General features: G+C 41.0%; 1 protein-coding gene across 1 annotated transcript in view; it reads left to right on the top strand.

Moving 5' to 3' along the window:
• The window catches only part of ANKRD26 (ankyrin repeat domain 26), a 45,651-nt gene extending 31,289 nt beyond the window's left edge, over positions 1-14,362 (top strand). The window contains exons 27-39 of the mRNA XM_088523744.1: positions 168-1,124; positions 2,138-2,290; positions 3,765-3,940; positions 4,125-4,218; positions 4,960-5,037; positions 6,464-6,598; positions 7,320-7,432; positions 7,836-7,977; positions 9,429-9,710; positions 10,536-10,771; positions 11,457-11,706; positions 13,555-13,600; positions 14,129-14,362. Coding sequence (XP_088379870.1) covers positions 168-1,124; positions 2,138-2,290; positions 3,765-3,940; positions 4,125-4,218; positions 4,960-5,037; positions 6,464-6,598; positions 7,320-7,432; positions 7,836-7,977; positions 9,429-9,710; positions 10,536-10,771; positions 11,457-11,706; positions 13,555-13,600; positions 14,129-14,277 — 2,811 coding nt within the window. The 3' untranslated portion in view covers positions 14,278-14,362. The remainder of the gene's footprint in view (positions 1-167; positions 1,125-2,137; positions 2,291-3,764; positions 3,941-4,124; positions 4,219-4,959; positions 5,038-6,463; positions 6,599-7,319; positions 7,433-7,835; positions 7,978-9,428; positions 9,711-10,535; positions 10,772-11,456; positions 11,707-13,554; positions 13,601-14,128) is intronic.
• Positions 14,363-16,689: the final 2,327 nt, after the last annotated feature.

Here is a 16,689-nt window from a genome sequence, read left to right as displayed (position 1 = left end):
ACTGCACGCATACATGGGCTCAGAGATCTGAGTGATATTTCTGGTAATATTAAAGTTACTACATGAAGTCTTGCTTCAGCATTACAAATGTTAAAAAGCAGTTTGCCCAAATGTTTTTCTAGATTCATTTCCTCACTGGCTGTCTTTTTATATTCTTTATCACTTAGGTATCTGACAGCAATGAGCGAGAAAAGGATCTCCTGTACAAAAATCAATTACTGCAAGATGAAATTTCTGTACTTAGGCGAGAAGTTGATCAATTAAGACTTACGAACCAGGAAGAAGAAGCAAAATATATAGAGGAAAATGAAACTTTGAAGGAAAAAAATGAAGATCTTAAAAAGGAACTCAAACTAAATGAGGAAGCTTTAACACAAACTGTTCTTCAATGCAACACACAGCTGAACTTACTGAAGACAGAATCGGCAGTACTGACTTCCCAACTGAAGCAGACAAAAGAAAGCAAAGATAGACTAGAGACAGAGGTGGAATCATTCCGCTCCCGCTTGAATTCAGTTGTTCAAGAACTTGAACGTCATCAGGCATCAAGAAATGATATCGAGCGAGTGTTTCAGAGAGAACGTGATGAGTGGCTTCGTTTGCAGGACAAGCTCCATCGTGATCTCTCCGATACGCGAGAAACCATCAAGAACTTGTCTCAGCAGCTGGCTGAAGTTGAGAGCAAAGCCAGCAATCAAGAGAATGAGATTCACCAATTGAAAGAAACGCTAAGAGAAAAAACATTTCTTTTAGAAATGACACAGAAAGAATTAAGTCAGGCCCAATGTCAAGCGAAGGAATGTGATCAGGCCCGACAGCTTGAAAAAGATCAAGTAAGCAAATATATGATAAGACAGGAATCTATGCAAGAACGGTTGGCTCAGCTTCAAAGTGAAAACCTTCTACTCCGTCAGCAACTAGAAGATGTGCAGAATAAAGGTATCATCAAAGAAAAAGTAGTGAATGATGTCCAGGACAGATTTAATGATATTTTCAATAAACTCAGAGCTGACACTGAGAAGCAAGCTTACCAGATGGAGGAGAGAAACAAGGAATTAAATGCCAAATGTGCTGACTTAAGAGAACAAATCTTTAAATACGAGACGGACAAAGTAGAAAGAGAGGTAAAGCATATCCTTATAAAGAACAATTTAAGATCTGTCAGTTCTTGAAGTTATTTTAAGTTTTTGGAGTTCAACAGGTATATGCTGCCTGCATGTGAATACACCATGCGGGCTTGGTCTTCTTTGTTGTGTTTTTCTTGGAATTGTGGAAAGTTTTGCAAACAGGGTGTCAAGGCTGTGATCTGAGTAGAGAACAGAGTAAGATAATAATAAGTAGCCCAGGCTAACCTCTGATGAAGAGGTGACACTTCCTCAAGATGAGTTTAATTTTAATTTTTTAAAATTTCTTCTACTTAATTCTCTTGGTGCCACAGGGCATTGTTTTATTCACTGTCCATCTGTTGCACTGGTGACACAAAGGAGTGTTTCAAAAGTAAGAAGGACCCAGTCTGCAAGAGCTGAGAAGAGGAGATGCAGGGAAGTGATGGGGGAAAGAGGGGAGAGAATGCCGAGGAAAACTGCTGCTAAGGAGGACTGAGAGGAGGAGCGGGATCAAGCTGACTGTAGCTGAGCGGAGAGCAGCAAAGGAAGGGAAGGAGAAGAGCTGACAAGAGACTGTGGACAGAGTGCCCAGCAAAAGCAAAAGTCTCCTAATGAGGAAGATAAGGCATGGAGAATGATAGAGCATGTGACTACAGTAATGTCTGCAGTCAAATAACAGCACTTGCGTCTGAGAAACTGCTGGCTTTTTCTTAAATATAGATGGATAGATGCTTGCAGTATCTGTATGTGTTTATGTGTTCTTCCGAGGAGAACACTACTTAGTTGTTTTTAACTCTTAGGAGATCACAGCTGTAGTGAAGAGATAGCAACAGTCTAGATGTCCTCAGCAGGCCAAGACAGATAGTAGTCATCAGTTGTGCAGGTGCCCACAGTATGAGCAAAATAGCTTATCTTTTGGTTCATTCTGAAGACTGATGTAGTTCTATAACAGAAAAAAAAAAGAGAGAGAGAGAAAAGCATAGTACATGGTCCAAGCCTTTTATTCCCATGTGTTCTTCCTGTTTCATTAGGGTACTGTCAGACAGCTGCAGCAGGAGCTTGCCAATGCTCTTAAGAAGCAGTCCATGTCAGAAGCTTCACTGGAAGTTACCGCACGTTATCGCAGTGACCTGGAGGAAGAGAAACTGCGGTTGCAAAAGGAGTTGGATAGGATTAAAGGCAAGGTAGGCAAAGCCTGTAACTGTGATTAATGTATTAAGTACATAGCAGAATTTTATTTATTTAGCTACCACAATCCTAATTCAAAGTTGCTTTTGAAAGTCGTGCTCCTTTTCCCCTCTCCTTTACCTGCCTTGTTTATATATGCCACTATCATCAAAACAAAGGATACAGATAAGGTAACTATTCTAACAGAAGTAACTATTCTAACTATTTAAATATTCTATACTATTATTCTATACTATTATACTATTTAAATATTCTAACTATTCTGTTTTTTTGAGAATACATCTTCTATGAAATACCACAAACACTGGGTTCTTCAGGTGCTCTGAACTTGCTTTATTTACAAATTACTTCTTTCTTTTTTTCCTGTACAAATTTTATAACATATATGTATACACACACACACACCCTGCATCAGTGTGCACTTATATTTCCTGATCAGTTTCTTCTCTGAGAAACTGAAGTAAACTCATCATTTTCCTTTGTTTGCTGTCTCAGAGTGTTATTACCTCCTCTGTTCTATCTTCCTGCTATTTGTCTCTATCTATCTTCCCTCTGTGTTTGTGGAAGGTAATAGATGAGAAATTTCGATGAATAAGCTAATATTGTCCCAGTACCCTAGAAATTATTTTGGCAGGATTGGTGTAATGTTTTGTAAATGATTTGCATTATTTTATAAACTTGTATACATGGTCACAAAGGTATTTGACATGAGATGCCAATGGCTTTGCTTGGACAAGGGTCTGTATTTGCACCTTTTTAAAGAATAGACACAGGGGTTCAGTTTACTCTTCTTGGTCTGGTGAGGTAGGTTATCTGTTTTCTGAAAAACAACAGAAATAGTGGACCATTGCATTTATTTCTTTACTGTACTTTACTTCTACAGCCAGGTAATTTGCTTTCAGTTCTTCTTCTGTAACTTAAACTGCGTATCTCCCTTCTCTTTCATGGACTGTCTGAAATTTGTCTTGCTTTAGTTGACTTGTTACTAGTCAATTGTAAGCAGTTTTCTGAGGTAGGGACCGACTTTTGCCTTGTTTGCCTAAGTGATTGTATGAAGGCAAGGGAGTTCTGAAATACAAATTGTCATTTTACTGTTGTTACTGAAGAGCAAAGGCGCTGTAGAAGGATGACCTCTTTAACTAGTAATTTCCTTGAGTCAGGAACAATTGGATACTAATTGCCATGACTCATTAAAAGAGTAGGATTGGAACCATCAGTGCTTAGAACATGTTTTAGAAAAGCAAAATATACTGGCAGAAACCAGTATAAAAGATGATGCAGTCAGCTGCTAGTAGAGGCATAGGTTTGAATGTGTTTGCAATGATTATAACTCTCTGGTTGGAAGGTATGTACAGATATATGCGGTATTTGATTTTTTTTTTTTTTCGGGGGTGGGGGTAACATTTTACCTTTTTGTAGAAAAACTGACTACCCTGGGTCCCTGGGTTTTTAGTGTGGGTTTTTTTTTAGTTGCAGGATTTGGAAGAACAGCATATTCAGTCTGAGCATTGTGTTCGTGATATGAAGACTGCCTTAGAAAATAAGGAAAGGGAAGCAATAACTTCTTCACAAAAAATTCAGGACCTTCTGGAAGCTTCTATGAGAACCAATACCACTATAAAACAACTGGAAGAACACGTGCAACGGTAAGAAAATAAGTGAGGCAAGGTTTCACTTTGTAGAATTACATAGAATTGGCAGGATTGCCTGTTAACATGCTGTTTAACACAGCATGTTAAAATGTGGTTTTGCTTTAGATTGTAAAGCGCATTGTTGTGACTGTGTGTGCTCTTGTTGATTTCCATAACAAGATGAGTATTTTCTTTTAAGGCTTGAAATTGAAAATGCCAGATTAGAAGCCACAGCCAAACAACAGACCAATAGGATTGAGGTTCTTCAGAAAGACCTGCAAGCCTCTGCCTCAGTAAGCTAGTCATAACTTTATTTTTTCAAGAGCTATTGAGCCTAGTTATGTATGTATGCATGTGGGAAAATTTTCAGAAGAGATTTTCTTGGGAGATCCTAGGGGAAATCATTTCTTCTGGTCTGCAGAAGATCAGCTGTCGTTGAAATCCTGCTGGCCCATTTGTGGGCTTTCTGGTTCTGACAGTTTTCACATGGTACTGTGATGAGTCTTTCTTAACACTGAGCTAAGGGTTTGATGCTGGTGTAGTGGTTTGAGTATTTGTTGCTGTATACAAGTCATCACCATTAAGACATCAGGCAGATACTTCAGACACACGTTGCAACATGTATCATTAAAGATCTTCAAGCTACCTTGCAGAATATTCTGGGGTTATGTTGGTACCACGTGCCTCATCTCTGAGTCCTGGTGGGCCTCACCGAACTAACAGGAATTATATTTCTCACAGCTTTTGCTATGCAGAATTGCTTTTATCTTAGCATATTTCTCTCTCCCTTCCCATCCCCAAACAAGTGGCTGAAGCGATGCTTACTAACAATTTTAGAGCAACCTCAAACTAAGGTCATCTTGATGACTGGAACAGGGAGAGGTAGATAGTATAACAGTGGAGAAAGGGGAAAAATGTTTGTGTCATCTCCTTTTGGTAACACCCCCTAAATGAGCCTTGAACATCAGTCTGGAAAGTGTCAGTGTAGCCTTTTTTGCTTCATTACTGTTATTTTTTTTATGTTGCTTCTGTAGGTTCATAATCGCCTGGAGGACTTGATCACTAGCTTGCAGACAGTACCCAGGCCTTTGGAGGAAGATCAAAATCAGCAGGTACATCAGCAATTCCTGTGAATTGCTTCTTTTAGTCCTTGAAGTTTTGTGTGCATATGAAGAATAACCTCATGGTTTTAGGGAAGTACAACCTAGTTTTAGGTTAGGGACTCCAGGCTTCCTAATTCTCCTGCTTCTGTTTTGCATCTGTTGATCTGAAGATACTTCCGTTTATCACCATATTTCCTTTTATGAAGGTGACTCATGCTTTGCACAGGAAAGATATTAAAGCTGAGAGAAGAGAATGGCCTTGAGAGATCCAAAGATCCATGTTTTCAGATTTGTCACAGTTTGCCAGTGTGACCACATTACCTTTTTCTCCACCTCTAAATAGGTGATGGTGCTTGTCCTGCCACACAGAGTGTTGAGGTAAAGAATAATCACTTGCTGTGGTGCTGTATGGTGGCAGGCAGCCCATTTCATGTATGATCTAGCTCTTTTTTGGAACCCCACAGTATCTGTAGATACTGCAGTAATTTGTGTTTGAGAAATGGAGATGTTTTGCAGACAGTAGGAAAAAGATCTGCCTAACAGGAAAAAATGTTTCTGCCCAAGAGAACTGCCTGAACTGTTTTCCAAGTTCCTTTTCTTTTTCTCCCTTTTCAGTGACATACCCCTGTGCCTTCTATCAAGGAGAAGGTACCACCAGGAGATTTCCATCAAACAGTACTTTTTCTTTGTTTGGTTGTTTTTAGTTTACTAACCTTACCAGGGTTGTCCTCATGAACTTGGACTCGGCATTTTATCTGTTCTGTAAGGATGTTTGAGAAAAACGTTCTCTCCAAGGATTTGGAATCTAAGTGTCTGTGTTAAGGCTTTCACAACCTTCTGAACATCAGGGGACATAGTATTTTTACTATAGCATGCTACTCAAAGCATCTCATGAATGGATAATACTTTACTCTTGAACAGAAGCAGCAAGTTGTGTTCCAACTCGGTTCTGCCCCACCTGCGGCTTTGCGAGAGCTCCGAATGCAGTTGTTGACAGAAGCTTGGAAGGTTGGGAGGAGGACTAGATTGATCTCTTCAGGCCTTCAGATGTCATAGGGATATTTTATCTCTGTGTCTTCTTATTCCCCTGATTTGTAAACACACGCTGTCAGATGCAGAGCATTCCTTCTTTCCACCAGTTGCTAGTGTTGTTTTTGGCTATGTTTCCTGGCCTGTCTTTTGCCTTACCTTAACCATTAATTGGTAGAGGAGAGCCGTAGCCATGTCTCCACCTAGGTTACTGCTTTATGTTGCATTTGGGAATGAAAAATAAGTAAGGCCTCTCAGGCCCAAATGCTGCATTTCTCTTTTTCTTAAGCGAAGTTTGTCTGACAGTAGATCACTACGGATGCTTTGAATTGTCACATGTAGCTAAAAAGGAAGTATGCTGTGTTTCCTGCAACTTTGGTTTCTCTTGGTGCTCTTGCTTTGACAGATGCAAAAGCAGAGTGTGTTATTTGTGACGGCAAAAGAGCTGCACGGTACCTGGGAGGAAGAACGGAAATGCAGATCCCAACTTGAAGAACGCCTTGCTCAGCTTGAAAGGGAAAAGGCTGAGATCTTGGAACAGGTTAGCCTAGAAAATTCTCCAGGCACCGAACAAATGCTCCATACAACTGAGTTACTTTTCTTTGTCAAGTTCTTACAGTTTCAAGTCTTCTTGGGAAATAAGTGTCTGCTAACCTGCAGTGGGCAGTCTTTTCTTTATTTTCTTTTCTGTAGAGGAAAGGTACAAGTACAAAGTCAAAATAACTGCTAGCTCTGCTCTGGTTTGCCATAGAAAATAGCAGAAGGAAGAACAACAGTTGGATTAGTAAACATCCACAAAGATGAAATAGAGCTAATGCTACAGGTAGACAAAATGTCTGATAATTCCTTAACAGTGAACTGTGTGGGCCATTGATCGTAGAAGATCCCACTGAAGCTTTAAAATAAGCTCTGCTCTTCCCTCTCTTCCCTGCTGTGGGTACGTTAAGCCCTCCCTTGTATTAGCAGAGGGATTGAGGAAGCCATTCTCCAGTGTCTTTTCTACCTTTTCCCCATGAGTCCCTAGTAGAAGGTGGCCTCCACTTTGGGAGAAGGACATCTGTTTCCATCTCTGGGTATTGGTCTGCTTAATAAGAGGATTGAAGTGCTGAATTTCATATAGGAGTTCTGTCTCCCGGAGTTCTGTAGACTTTCACTAACACATAGAGATATCCTACAGTTTCTTTGTGAAGGATGCTCTGTGCACATAGTGCATATAGATACCAGTGCTGAATTGTGTCTTGTTTTTTTCTGTTTTTTGGAAGTGTGAGACTGAAAGAAAGGAAGTGAAAAAACTGATAGAATTGAAAGGGTCAGTAGAAGTCCGTCTGGGCCAAGAAATGAAACGAAACACTGAACTGCAGAAAGAATGCCACAGGTAGAGCTTTCATTACTTGACAAAGACCATGAGTACATAATTGTTCACAAATTCAAGCTTTGTGTTAAATTTTGAAACTGGCTTCTGTATATGAGCATATGGGTTTAAATAGGCATTGTAAATGCAGGCTGCCTGAAGTCATCCAGGTAAGAGAAGGAAAAAATCCCTTATTTCTGTTTTGAGGTAAATTTGAACCCCCCCCCCCCCCAGACACTTGTGGGACCCCCTTTTTTCTTTCCCCCACCCCTCCTGCTTTCTCCTTGCTTCTCCCTTCTCTGTTAGCAATTCCTGATCTATAGAGCACATTAAAGATGCAGTAAGCCCTGCCCGTGCTATTTACATAAGCATGTGTGAAAGTGGTCAGTTCTTGTCTTCTTATTTTGCTTGTTAATTTGCTATCCAGGGTCAAGAAGCTTTTGAAAACAAATATGAAGAAACTGAAGGTTTATGAGATGAGAGAGAGAGAGTCCCAATTTAGTTCTCAGGGAGAAATGAAGAACAGGTATTCTGAAATGGTCAATGAAGTCAGCAGATTAAGAACAAAGGTAAGCTTTTTGATGTACTGTCTTATTCTTTTCCTTACTTCTTTCTATATTGTTGGCTGAAAATCAAATTGGACTTCTTATCACTCTGGGTAAACATGGCACCTTCGTGTAAATAGCAGCTTCTCTGAAGGCAGATAAAGGGCAGGCTGGTGTGGAAAGGAAGGAGGATCCAGGAGCCAGGGGCTGCAGCAAGGCAGGTGAGGGCTGCAGCCTCCTTGCCCAGGGCACAGGCCTAGAAGACAGAATCACAGAACAGTAGAGGTTGGAAGGGATCTTTGGGGAGCATCCAGTTCAATTCTCCTGCTAAGGCAGGGTCACCTACAGCATATTGCCCATGACCCTGTCCAGACAGCCTTTGAATATCTGCAAGGATGGAGATTACAAAACCTCTTTGGGCAACCTGTGAAATCAAGCAAGGTCCAGTGAATGTAAGCAGGGTAGGCAGAGTCCAAGGGTGATGTGTAGGGATGCACAGGTCATCAGCAAGGCCAGGAGGGCCTGTGTCAGGGTCTGGGTCAGGGTTGAGAGGAGCACAATAGGATAGCTCAGGCAGAAACCAAAGGTGAGAACCTAACTTCAAAGCAGCTCCTGAGCAAAGGCGGCCAAACCCCTGCTGTGGGGTGTCTCACATCTCTTCCAGTACAGCTGCACTATGCTTAAGTCAGCCCTGCAGAGAGTCAGCTAAACTCTTGTGTTTTGAGCTCTAGCAGCACCTGCTAGATCTGATGGATGAATTCTTCCTCTGGAAGAAAGGTAAATAAAACTGTGTGAAATCAACTTTGTTCCAGTTCATTTTTTGTGCCCTGTCCTGTTGAATAGGAGACAGTTCACGTTTCACTCTTCTAAATTGTGTCATTGCTTTGAGGATAGGAGATACTGTTGTGACACAGAGGTTTCATGCCTTATTGTTCACTAGTACCTGCTTTGGCCCATCTGTCCAAGCCTTAGGCACTCAGAAAAGGAATTCTGAGAAGTGCTTTTGAAGTTGCTTTGGCTAAATTGTTCTCATTAATACACGCATTCTTCCTGCTACCTTACCCCTAATCGCTTAAGTTCAGACTTGTTGTTAAAACACCATGTTTCAGAGAGATGTTAGTTTTATTAGATACTGGGTAGAATGATTCTGTGATTTTATGATTTTCTATAAACATACAAGGAGCTCATTAAAGAAAAACTTCGGTACTTTTCAACCTGTCCACATGGATGAAATGCTGCTGGTATGTGCTGTCAGGGTGCAGGATTTATTGATTAGTGAGCTATGGGAAAAAGAGCTCAGAAAGTGTGGAAAAGTGATCAGTGCTATCAGAAATGATGTAAAATATATGTTTTCCTTTGGTTTACATGCTAAGTCAGCATATGGCAACTACAGCCTCAGTGGAGACATTTCATGGGTTTTCACAGAACTGAGTAACTTTAGATCTCTGTGTTTTTGTTTTATTTTCTGGCTATAGGTTGCTGAACTTTCCGAACAGCTGGAGACAGAGTCTAAAAAATGCATGCAGCTAGAAGCAAGAAATCAGGATCTAGGAGATGAATTGTCTTCTATGCGTGCGAATCAGGAAAAATTGGAGAAAAGCAAATGCCGTCTGAAAGAAGAGGTGTCCAACCTCAAATATCATTTAGAGAATAATATAGTAGATCACAACCGAATAGAACAGTATAAAAAAGAGATTGATGAACGAGCAGAACGAGAGTTAAGACAAAAACTACAAGAAGTTAATCTGTTTCTGCAGGTAAATTACTTAGGTCTAGAGTTCACATAATGTGGCTCGGTTGTTAATGCCTTTTAATATTTTATCTTTTGTATCTGGTTCACTCTGTTAGTGTTATACTTCTGCCTTTCCTGAATTAAAATTGTAGAAGTGAAAACATCTGCATAAAAGTTCTTTGGTGCAGGTGCACATACAATATGTGTTGGTCATGCCCTTTGATTGCCTTTCAGTGGCATCTGCAGGACCTTGAGTCAAGGCTGGCCAAAGGTGGAATTCTGTTTTTGCAGTTCTTTGGAGGAATCACCATCTTGTCTTTTTGTTCTGGCTGTTTATTGTGAGGAATTGGCATTGTTTTGTGTCTTCCTTTTGGCTGCAGAATTGAGTCCAAGGAGATCATAGGTAGTATGGGAGAGCATGGGGATATGGCCTCTCTTTATCCTCCTATTATCCTATTGCCATGTAGCTCAGAATTTGTGTGGCTGGGCGTACAGGTGCTGCGTTGTCATTCTGCAGTGGAAAGTACTCAGAAAAGAAGTCACTGAAGTCACTTCCCTTTTCTGGAAGACTCTTGTAATTTCAACAAGGACTTATTTTGTGCATGCCCTCTCCTCCAGGGATGGTGTTCTTTCAATAATAGCTTTGATTATTAACAGCAGTAAGAACAGGTTTCTTTCAGACCTGCTCTTTCAAAAAATGAAATAATGTGGTAGAATGCTTTCTTCCTTGATTGCAATGGTAGTGAGGAGGCACAGTTGCATCTCTGAGTAGGGGTGTGCTCTTTAAACAGGATGCATGAAATTGATCCCTTTTTCTTTCTGGTTGTTGAAATTGTATTATCCGCTTCAGGCGCAGGCAGCTTCCCAAGACAGATTAGAACAAATAAGAGCCAGTCATCATGCTTCACTGAGAAACCAGCTAAAGCAGAGAATTGGAGATCTGGAATCAGAACTGGATAGAATAAAAAATATAGAAAAAGACAATACTTTTCAAAAAGAATCCGCACAGGCAGAAGTGGGAAAGTACAAAGAACTCTATTTGGAAGAGGTGAAAAATAGAAGATGCCTAGAAAATAAACTGGAAAGGTAAGTAAAGCTACACTTCTTTATTATTTTTTTAAACAAGTAATAGGATACTACTTTTTTTTGTCAGATCTTTATTCCTAAAATTCCTCTTCTGTATCTGGTCAGTGTGCTGGCTGTAAGTCTAAGATAACATCTAAGAAAATGAGCTAAGACTCTTCTCTGTGTTTAGGATTGTCTTCCTCTTTAGTGTTCCAGCAGCAGCACAACTTATCATGCCTTTGTAGAGGAAAAAGAAAATTCACGTTCCGTCCTCGTCTCCTCCAGCTAAAAAGCTTTAGATAAGGAGGGGCCCTTCAGAGAACCGCAGCTGATTTTGTGGAGCAAAAAATCTTTTTGTCTTTCATTTTAGCAGCCCACCTTTGGTTTGAGTTTACATTGGGAAGTAGAGGATAGCGCAGAGTGAATCCTGTTCAGGAAGAAAAATTGTGTATATAGATGCCATTTGTTGTTTTGAAGCTCTGATCCTGAAAAACCCTAAGTATTGGTGACTCTTGCTGCTCCCTGCGGTTAGTTTGACTTCTTGGAAGTAGGCTCTTCAAAACCTCCAGGTCAGATTGGCATCTGTTTTAGAACACTCATAAGGCTTTCCATTTTCAGAAGTGTAATAATAATCTTAAGACCTGGAGAATAACTTTCTGAAAGCATTACCAAAAGTATTTCATGCTTGCTTCTGAATTTTTCACAGAGCTAATGAAAGACTAGCAGAAGCCAATGCTAAACTCTTTAGCGAGCGCCATAGAAGCAGATCTTTAATTGCAAGCAGCATTGTGAGTGGAGGGGGTCTGACTGCTAGTCCAGTCCTGTATTCAACTCAGCTGGGACATCTCGGCAACAATTTGGCACTGAATAGAAGTCTTAGTCTTGGAGGAAGCTTCATGAGCCCAATGGAGAATGCTTTATTGTCAAGAAATAGAGTTGAAGCCTATGTGGCTAAGGTAGGTGTGGGGTTTTTTTGTTTGTTTTTAAATGCAATTCTCAGTTACTTCTAAAGAATATCAGTAAGGAAGGTTAAGTGTCTTAGCTGAAGATCAGCCATTTCTTGTTCCAGAACATGCAGTCTAGTCTGCTAAAACAACTGCGCATCATCCAAATAAAACACAAGTATCTGGGCTAGGTAGTCACCGGAGTTGTACAAAATTCAAGAGTGCTCATAGACCAAAAGTTATTTACATCTGTTACCTCTGCTTAGTGATAACCAAATGCTTTTAGAAGAGAAAAAGTGTGATTAATAATGCTGTTGCAGGGGAAGCTCCCACGTAGCATATTTATTACATATTGCCTTATAATATTTGGTCATTAGAAATTCTCTAAATTAAAAGTATGTAACCTATTTTAAATTGGTAACTTCATAATGAGTGTAACATAATGAGTGTAACTCTTTGTTCATGGCTCATTTTCCATCCATTTCCATCTTACATCATTCCCAAAAGAATGATATTAAGTATGTAAGTGCAATTGCCTAGCTTGTCACTCTGTAGCATAGTGAAGGCTTTATGCTATGCCTAGGACACATTTCCTTTTAGGAGTTCCTGCTATATGTTATTAATTAATCGGTCTTCCTTTTCACAGATGAATACTGCGTAGTTGCGTGGGTAAAACTGACTACTCCTCAGAAACTCCTTTTTGGTCTATTTTTGCAGCAGTGCTGCACCCTTGGTAATATCTCTGGCCAAAGTGGGCTCCATAACTAACAGTCTGTGTGACAGAAAGTTTATCACAGAATGCTGGCATCATATCATAACATTTGGGAGCCACGTGGCACTAGTTGGACAAAGACATAATTCTTCACAAAATGCTGTGATTTCTTCCCTTCTTTGCATAGAAGGGAGGCATGGGCAGGCTCTCCTCTTCACTCTGTTTTATCTCCTCTTCATTCTATTGTTGACAGAACATGAGAAGTGTTTGGGTACCTCTAATTCTGACTCAGTGCTGTGGTGCTGCCCACGTCTTGAGGGTGCTTAAACAAGGTGTCTGCTTCCTTGATTTCAAGCAAGCCAACAGATGGGTAGCAGCTAAAGCAGTTCAAGTAATGAGCAGCAGTTGCAGGGATGAATTTGCTTTGGATCTCTGTGAAGGCTTATTTCAGATGAGAGAGGGGGGTGCACATTACTGAGAGAGCTCAGGAGGCAGCCAGTACTGTCCCATCAGCAGGGGCTGCTCAGTGTGCAAGCAGTGGGAAGCAGGCAAAATGCAGGGACCTTGTACAAGAGTGAAGTAAGGTGAAGACCAGGGCAAGGGAGCGGGAACAGTAGGACAAGGAAGCAAAGCAAAGAACACAGAAAAGGGAGCAGGATGGTAAAGGAGGAAGAGCTGCAAACAAGGCAGGCCTCGACACGAGAGCAGAGGCAAGGGCCCTCCCAGCAGGCCTTGCTGCAGCCAAACGCTCCTGCTCCTCAAGGTGGAGAAGCTCTCGGAGACGCTTTGTAGCGGTGGTGGCTGCCCTCACCGCCTCACGGCGGGAGGTGGGAGCTGGAGGCACTGAGAGAAGAACAGGCCCAGCCAAATGCCTCAGCCTCCGTGTACAAACGGGAGGGAGCAGCAGGAAAGCCTAGGAAGAAGGGAGCCCACCAGATAAAGGGAGATGTTGGGACAGAAAGGCAGTGGAAAACATAATGCCCAGACCAAAGACTGGACAAATACTCAGTCTTTTTATGATGACTCATAAAAAAGAGGACCAATCCTAAATGAGGCAGTAATAGCTAAGGGATTTTACCTGCATTGGAAGCTAGTATCAGAAAAAGGTAACTATTAAAATATTAACCAAATTTTATATGTAATTCTAGGTACGACGAGAACTGGATGAAAAAATCACTAAAGAGCTTGACCAAGGTAATTTGCTTGATTATGTTCCAATTTAATTTTAGTTCCAGTTTAATTTTAGTTCCAATTTTATTTCCAAGGTTTTTCTTGTCTTAGCCTGACTGCGGTGTAGAAGTATTTGCCTTTTACAAGGCTGATTATTTTGGACTTTATCACATAAAATGCAGAAACAATTTTAAAGTCTAGTATTCCAAAGCACAATTGCTGTGAACTTTTAAGGAAAATGGAAACTTGAGTATAAAGAGTGGAAATTGTTTTTGAGTTCCCTTGAAGACACTTTGCATATGGCCTTTGGAATGTATTTTACTATATTTACCAATACTGTTGACTAAGGAACATTATGAATGTTCATAATGAGTAAACATGAAAACTCATATTCATTCCTTTGTGCCTGTCCTCTTGACTGTTTCCCTCGGATGCTTTTAAATATTTCTCCAGATCTTTACCCTCTGCAGTAACCCACTTATTTGGCCCCAGTCTACTGTAGAACTAGTGCATGGAATCTTGCCTTCTTTTCTCCCCCTTCTCGCCCCGCAGCCACTGCTGAACTTGAGACTGCATCTGCTGGAGTTTCCCCCATGGCATCTATTGATGGATCTCCAAGGAATGTAAATGCAGACCAGGATCCCCTTTCAAGGGCAATACAGGAATACCGTGATGTTTTAACCAAAAATTATTTGATTTGAATGACTTCTAGAGAACGACTGCGTAAAATATATGGTTTACTTACCTATTAATGTTTGTCACTAAATGGTTTAGATGTGAAAAATCCTTATTAAATCCTTATTTGAACATAAGCTCTGACTGTATTAAATGGATGTCAAGCACACTGCACTTGTCTGTAAAGAATATTGCAGGGATGTATTTTTTTTTGTTTATTTTGCACTCACAATAAGAACTACATCTAGTTTTTGTGACTAGCAGATTGACTGACCTTGATTCCTGAACTTGACAGGACTGCTGAAATGTCTCTTGTTGGAGCAGATGCATTGTCTTGCCCCATTCATGTTCTGTGTTTTGACCAAAGCATTCCTTTTGTTCTTTTTAATACTTTTCAATTTGTGTTTCTATTGTTATTTTGATACTAAACATATTTATTTCATTTTATGCCTGGTACTTCTGTCCTGATTCAGTGAATATTTGTGTTGATTAACTGCAACAGTGTTCAAGTGTTCAACAGGGTGTTTCCATCGCTGTCGCGTATATGTGCTTCAGGTTACAAAGTGCTGCTGGCAGGTTAAAAAGCACTGTTAGCTTATGGCAGTGCCAAGAAGATGGATGTGTGGTCCTCTTAGTAGGTTTGCTTCAGTATCCCGTGTTGTTCAGTATCACAAAGTGTTGCAGCTTTAGACATTTGCAGTTGCTAGATCAACATCTATGCTACACCTGCAACGCTGACAGCATATGTGACAGGATAGCCAAGCTTTCTGTTGCTGCTGGAGTGGCTGATGATGTGGTGGCCATATCTGTGGTGAAGGGCAGTGCTGTTGGAGCATTTGCACCAGAAACGCATTACCTCAGGGAGTTAAGCACTGAAGATGAGTATTTCATGTCTCTAAAAGTTGTTAGTGATAAGAATATACTAAACTAGAGAAAATACTAATTGCATAAAGTTAAGAATGGTTAAAGTGAATTGAATGCAGACTGGAAATATATGGCTTTATCTAATAATTCAAAAACCTAAGTTACAAGGCAGTAAGGAAAAGCAACAAACACTACCATCACTCTGCTGCTTTTTTATGGGAGTACAGAGTATTATCTTCACAAAATGTTGTATTTAATTCAAAATATGCTGTTCCATTTTTGTAATTAATTAATAAATTTTGTATTTGAGTATTTCTGTTTTGTTTTACCTTTTCCTGTCTTCACTTTATCCCTCCCGCTGCTTGTCTCTGTCAGAACAGGACCAGTGGGATTGCTGCCAAAGAGAAACCCTGCTAGGGGTCTGGCCTCTTGCTGCCTTTCAGGGGAACAGCCAAGGTTTGGTCCTGGCTTGCAGCTGTTCAGCCCTAGCCCATGCGAATGACGGATGGTTTTGGAGGTGCAGTCAGGCCTTCTTCCAGGGCAGGTTGTTAGCCCCAACTCGCTTGCTCCCTGCCCTGCCAGCAGGCACAGAAGCACCGGTGCTGTCCCTAGCCATGGCCGGGCTCTCACTCCTCACGCTGGAAAGAAACCTGCTGAAACCGAGTGATGTATTGAGAATGAAAAAACAAACAAACAAAAAACCCTCTCTTCTCAGTTTTCTCATTGCTGAGGTGAGGTATAGGTTTATTATAACACTGGACTAGGAGTGAATTGGCTTTCAGTTTCATCAAGCATTGCTGTCACAAGCCAAATTTCTTTTTGCCAGGAAGCCCCCTGTTCAGGTGCAGTCTCTCCTCTAAAGGAAAAGCACCTCTTTAGCCCCATCAGGCCCTTGTTCTTCCTTTCATTCAGAGGAGGCCTGGGGCGAGCAGGGGCTCTGGCTCCCCTTACAGGTGCAGAGGCTCCTGCCTGTTGGAGTGAGACATATGACTGGATGCGGGGGAAGAACGTTTGAGGGTTGCATAAAGCTTATCATGGGGAGCTGAAGGGAGGAACCAAAGGTGGGGGACACAAGAGTACAAGCATATAAAGGCTCCTGGTCCATACCGTTGCCTGGCTGTACCCTGCAACTGATCAGTGGCACCTGGCCAATTTTTTTTCCCCATCAACTTGATATCTAACTTTTCCAGAATGTGGAGCTGTATCTAGAGGGGTAAGTACCAGCAACTGGAGTCAGCCCTTGGGTGAGTGCCTCTTCACTGGCAGCAGCTGGGACAAGCATGAGGATGCACAAGAGTGACCATCAGCCTGAATCAGAGCCAGCAAATAGGTGAAGTTGCTATGGGAGCCAGGCAACAGTGTGTCTGAAGTGAAACTTCTGCACAACCTTTCACCTCTAAAACCTCACAGAGGCATTCTACCTCTGTGCGGTTTTAAAGGTGGTTTTTGGCTGCTGTAATTTTATTCTCCTTTTCACTGTCTAATATCTGTTGCTATTTGCTTATTAACATCTTTTTACCTCTGAAACAAGTTAAGCAAAACAGAGTGCTTAAAAAAACAGCTGTGTTGCAGAC

The sequence above is a fragment of the Tinamus guttatus genome, unplaced genomic scaffold, assembly GCF_059628265.1.
Source record: "Tinamus guttatus ecotype Peru unplaced genomic scaffold, ASM5962826v1 Tinamus_guttatus_pri_ptg000018l, whole genome shotgun sequence".
NCBI lineage: Eukaryota > Metazoa > Chordata > Aves > Tinamiformes > Tinamidae > Tinamus > Tinamus guttatus.
This window is presented reverse-complemented; position numbering and strand designations above follow the sequence as displayed.